The sequence below is a fragment of the Heterodontus francisci genome, chromosome 26, assembly GCF_036365525.1.
Source record: "Heterodontus francisci isolate sHetFra1 chromosome 26, sHetFra1.hap1, whole genome shotgun sequence".
In the NCBI taxonomy this organism is placed as follows: Eukaryota; Metazoa; Chordata; class Chondrichthyes; order Heterodontiformes; family Heterodontidae; genus Heterodontus; species Heterodontus francisci.
In genome coordinates this window covers 52,937,974-52,943,973 of record NC_090396.1, presented here as the reverse complement: position 1 = coordinate 52,943,973, position 6,000 = coordinate 52,937,974, and the positions used below count along the sequence as shown (strand labels likewise).

Genomic DNA, 6,000 nt, shown 5'->3' with positions numbered 1-6,000 from the left:
CTGTAAAGTGCTTTGAGATGTCTGGTAGTCATGAAAGACGCTACATAAATGCAAGTCTTTCTTTCTATTAAAGGAAATTAAAGTTTCTCCTGTTTCCTCATCATGGATGTGTCAGGATCATCATAAGCAGCTCTTTTACATTTTTTTCAAATCCTCTTTGATTTCGCTCCACTCTATTCTGGGCTATTTTCCCTACTTCTCTAACTGCATTTTTCCTTCCTCTATTCTACCTGTTCAGGGCAAAATTTGTGTTTGCCAACCCATTGTAAATTGCTCAGGCACATTGTTATGAACTTGGCATCATGTTAATTTGAATTGTTACAGCACTGGCAGAGGCCTGGGAGCAATTCACCCGTGATCTAAATAAAGGAACCAAATTTAAAAATGAATGCTGTTTGTTATTCTTTACAGTAAACTTAAAAGCTGTCACTGACTGTTTTATAAAATATTTTATCATAACAGAGAAATATGGTATTCTGATCAGTTGAACTCTGGTTCAACATGAGATTAGCAATAAGCAGCACAGAGGGGCAAGCACTGTAGCACCAAACACGATATGGAGTAGAGGTATCCTTTACTCCTCTGAGTTCTTGCTCAGGCTAGAGGGCATCTACTTGCGATGGCAGGAAAAATACATATGAAGTAGAGTTCTCACTAAGTTACTGTTGCATACTTAACTGTTAGCTAGTCAAAGACCAACATTGCTGGAGGTGTAGGAACAAGTGGCTCAGCCAACAGGGTACAAAGCCCCTAGTGGGATTATGTCAGGATGTGAGAAAAATGAGCTTAAATTAACAGGCTGATCGTCTTTACACAAAATAAAATAAGGATACTTTCAGCTGGGCTACACCAAACTTTATGCAATAAATAGTAATGATGAAAAGATAGCACAGCTGCAAATCACAATAAAAAGCCTTTCCATGTTTCAAAAACAGTACAATCCAACAACAGAGTTCTGTACTAAGGAACAAGGATGGATAGGCTGAATGCAAAATGAGACAATCCAGCCAAACAGCTGTTAAAAGGAGGTCACAGCATCTGATGTTGACTGATTCATGGAATTTTGTTGAATGAAAGAACAGAGCCAATGTATTACAAATTTATTTTAAAGATATATACAAGAAAAAACATTTCACTGAACTCAATTTGTGCAATCTTTAGCACCTCCAATATCAAAATGTATTTTTATTTTCATAGTGTAATGGTCAGATTTCACCAATAAAACAAGTCTCTCAAAGACCACAGTATTTACACAAAGATTTTATCAAGTTCTTATTGTAAAGCTATGTTGCTCTGCCATTAAAGATCTGCAACATATATATTCATGCCATGTAAAATACTCCCCCCACCCCCCCCCTTTCACAACTTAGTTTGGGCTAAGGAAAGATGCTACTTTATTAATCACCTCCTGGTTACCTGCTATTCGAGTTTAGAACCCGCCATAGAGCCCCTTTCTGCTAATAAGAACTCTGAACTCAGTAAGGAAGCTGCTCTGTACAGTAAACAAAGATCACTAAACCTGGGTGCCGATCAAGAGGTTTCAAAAACTATAATAACGCTTTCTACCTCCCCTGTAATATAGGGGAGTATTCTTCCTTTTCCTTTGAAGCCTTGTTTAACGCAGTGGATGGTGCTGAGATGCAAATATCATCCTGGCTTTGCCAAACTCATGGAACTTGCTGAATTATCCAATTCCCCCAAATGATGTGCACTTCCCAAGTGTGCACACACGGAACAGTCCTAAATGTGCTAATGTATTCTTCAGTATGCACCAATAAATGCACGCATTCTGCTCTCAAAGAGAAGATAATGAACAATAATTCAGTGGACACAATAGCAGTGCATTATGGGATACATATTGCTCTTTCATTTAGAAATGAATGAGTCGTTGTGTCTATTGACATAGAATCACACAGCATAGAAGGAGGTCATTCAACCCATCATGCCTGTGCCAGTTCTCTAGCGCCACTAATTAGAGCAAGGAGAGAGAGACTTATCCATAAAAAATTTGCAATATTTTCCTTTTCAAATAGAGATCCAATTTCCTTTTGAAATATACCATTGAAACTGTTTTGACCATCTTTCAGGCAATGCATTCCAGATCATAGCTGAGTAAAAAGATTTCTCCTCTCCTACATGGTTTCTTAGCTAATTATTTTAAACTTGTGACCTTTGGTTATCAACTATGCTTTATTTTTGAAAACAATGCCAGACAGAAGAAATTTGCACCTCATCCTGTCTCCCAGAAATATCACAAATTTAGCACACAAATTACTTTGAAAAGTGGTTACTATTATTACTTGGGTGAATGTTATTGCTTTGTAGGTGAAAATTGGTTTTGGTTTTTAACTAAATCACCTATAAATAATTCATTTCTTTAAAAAAGTCAATTTATCTAAAAAAAAAATTTCTCTTCCGCCATCAACACTGATAATAAATAATTCCTTTAACACCAACTGGCAAAAAGAAACTTACAAAATTAAAATTTTCCATTGGAGGATGAGGAGAGCAGTATGATTGAATGTTATCAATCTCCCCACTTTAAGAAAAATAGAACCAATTAAATGTGGAAGATCAACTCCAGTTAATTCTTGTCTACTCTTGTGTGAGTTTTTTCAGGTTCAGAGATCAAGAATAAATTCATAGCAGTAGTTAGCAAAATTGCAATTCTGTAACTCACAAACCAAAAGAAAATCATCAAATACCACAAATCTATTGACAATTTCCCCAGTCATTCAGGGAAACATCATTAAGTGGGTAAAAAGAAAAAGAAATCTTTTCGACTGTGCAATAGAAACAGTGAAAACAGTTGTGGCACAGGATAGACCAAACAATGAGAATGCTGAAGAGAAGCGGAATGGGTGTTCCAACACATTAGTAATCATTCACTGGGTATTTTATGGCTGTCACAGATCGCAAACAAGGGTCATTTACCCTCTCAACTCCCCAAAAATACTCAAATAACAAGACTCAATCTGAACTCTGTTCAAGCACAATAGATTCTCTGTATTATTCTTATTAAATTCAATTTCAAATGATGCACAGTAATTTTTGTCAATCTAATAATCAGAATCCAATCATAAATATCCCTTGTTTTAACTTTTGCTGGACTTTACCACTGGTTTACAATCATCATCTATTCTGTTGTGGAGACTTTGTAAGAAGCAGATTCTGCTTCACTTTGTTCAGAACCAAGTAATTGTAAACTGTTCTCCCACCAGAACAGAGAGATTCGGCAAAGTCAGCACCTGAAAGGAAAAAAGAAAATCAGATACATGACATGAATAGAAGCACAAATCTGTTTATACATTCTTCCTTCTACAAAATTTGACAAAACAAACTATTTCGTAGATTTGGTATTATGCATTATAAAACTGAATTCAACTCCCTTCAATAGCTCAGTTTAAAGCACTGAAGGAGAATCATACAGACCTCCGATTTACCTCCCCCACCCCAACCTTCCTTTAGCTGAGTTAGTTTATCTCAGCCAAAACAGAAATAGGGTTGCAATTCAAAGCTGGGAAGATGAAATTGGCCATGATTCTTACTCTGGATCACAATCCAGCAATCCCTCTGTATATGTAGGGTGAGATCAACCTCAAAGCAATGCCCCCATGAGAAAAATTGCCTGTCAAAATTCACTGTCTCAGTTCACCATTGAAGAATGAGAACTTGGGTAATATACCATTAAGTCCCCATTATCCATGGAACTATGCAACTCAGTAAGGAGTCAACTTTACAAGAGACAGCAAAGTCAATAGAATGAGAAATCTATCCAAATATTTTTCAACTCTGAAAATTTATTTTATTTGTCAAGATGTTTAAAATGCTATCTAGACAGAGCCTATGTCCTCACCTTTGTGTCCATCCTGTAGGAGAAGTCTGAGATCCAGAATCCATTAACAGAAACTTTCTGTGGGGGAGATAGAACTCCAAACACCAAGACGCTGCCCAGTTTCAGGCCATCTATCTGGCTGTTCAAATGGATTATCTCACTGAACAGCACATTCTGTGGGGGGGGGGGGGGGGGGGGGGGGGAAATAAAGCTATAAAAGGTATCACACACAATCAAATGTCTTCATAGCATATGCCAATTTCTCAAGCTGTGACAGTGTATAAATAAGGAGCAGTGCAATCCAATAATGGTATGTAAATGACACAAAATGCTGCTTTGGGACAGTTTTGCATCTTTACATAAAGTTCATCATTCTCTAAAATTTATTTAAAAATTCAAATGAACATATATAATATTTTAAAAGGAAATAGCCAGAAAATACCTGTTCAATTACAAGTTAGGATCAGGGAAGTGTGAGGTTGGCTTTAACTTGAAGATTTACATTTGTTTAAACTAAATTTCCTCCTTCAGATTCCCTAAGTAATCTCCTATCAGTGTTCCCCTTTCAGCTGAAGGACTGGACAGCAATTCACAACAATTTTTCTGGCTGCTGTTGATGTTGTTGTATGATCACACAACACATGGTGCAGAGCTTTTGGCAGGATTAGTTCAGTTAGCTTTTGTACTAGTTGCCATATTACATATGGCTAACGTTAACTATTCAATCTTCCTTATGGATTTAAAGTCCCATGTGTAAACAAAGCATTAGAAACTCTGATTTAGAGAGATTGTAGTCAGTAGGCTGTCAGTGTGTGTTATCCAAGGAAAGATATGGATGTGTTTCAAGCTTAGATTCTACACAATCAACACGAATGATGAAGTGTTTGAAATCAGTCATACTTACATTTTTTGCTAGGAAGATAATTTCAGTATAATCACCATTTTCATAACTCAGCAGACTGTCTCCATCATCCCAGAAGAGTTCTCCTCTAGCAATTCCCTGATCAGACAGTGCCACGATCAGACCAAATGGGTTCCTACGAGAGGCAGCCGTTGTGGTGTTGGGCACCTTGATTAAATGCCAATTTAAATATAATCATCATTTGGATGTAACCATAACATGAGAATTAAGGGAATAAACAATTCTGTACTGTCAGAAGCTTTCACTTCTGAAAGTATTTTTATACTGATAATATGCTTTTGATGACAACAGTGAAGTAGTCACAGCTGCTCTCAGGACAAATGACAAATCTGGTCCTGGTAAAGTGTGAAAAATATAGACGCTGCCTCTTTTATGTTGTCAGGTGGCAAGCTGAGGTATGGAAAACAAGCACTTTTTTCCTATTGAACTTCCATATTGGCCACAATCATGAGTGGCATATTAGTTTTAAAAAAAAGGAGCAGAACTTGGGAGATCAACGGAGTCTCAATGCCGTGCTGCTCTCCCGGAATCCGAATGTGCAATACAAAAGTACATTATGATCGAAGTGCTTAGAGTAGGTGGCTGCTGAATTGTGGTCAGAGAACTGAATTTAGGGAATAAAAGTTCCTATGTAACATGATTCTGTTTTGAACAGAACGTCTGTCTTGCAGGATAGCATACGGGGGATAATATTTCTTCAACTCGACCATGACTGGATATAATTAAATTCTGGTACAATCCCAAGTAGTTACTCTCTAATGCTAACATGCAACCTTATGCTCATAATCACAATCAAATAGTACAGCACAGATGGCTGCCATTCAGCCTATCGAATTTGCACTAGCTCTTTCAAAAAGCAATCCAATTAATACAGCTCCCCCGCTCTTTCCCCATATCCAGTTTTTTCTCTTTGACATATTCATCCAATTCCACTTTAAGAACTAATATTTAATCTGCCATCCTATCAGACAATACATTCCAAATCCTAACCACTTGTTGCATAAAAAATCTTTCATGTCACCTGTGGTTCTTTTGCCAATCACTTTAAATCTGTGCCCTCTCGCTATCGATCCTTCAGCCATGGTAACATTTTGTTTTTATTTAGTCTATCTAAACCCTTCATGATTTTAACTACCTCAACAAATCTCCTCTTTTAGCTTTCTCTGCTCTAAGGAGAAGAACCCTAGCTTCTCCAGTCTATCCATCTAACTGTAATCCTTTATTTTTGGAATCATTCTAGTTA

General features: G+C 37.0%; 1 protein-coding gene across 1 annotated transcript in view; it reads right to left on the bottom strand.

Annotated features, from left to right (window-relative positions):
* Nucleotides 1–1,087: 1,087 nt before the first annotated feature.
* gaa (alpha glucosidase) overlaps nucleotides 1,088–6,000 on the bottom strand; it is a 68,455-nt gene continuing 63,542 nt past the window's right edge. Inside the window, exons 18-20 of the mRNA XM_068058236.1 lie at nucleotides 4,740–4,904; nucleotides 3,857–4,009; nucleotides 1,088–3,248 (exon numbers count right to left, since the gene is read on the bottom strand). Coding sequence (XP_067914337.1) covers nucleotides 3,186–3,248; nucleotides 3,857–4,009; nucleotides 4,740–4,904 — 381 coding nt within the window. The 3' untranslated portion in view covers nucleotides 1,088–3,185. The remainder of the gene's footprint in view (nucleotides 3,249–3,856; nucleotides 4,010–4,739; nucleotides 4,905–6,000) is intronic.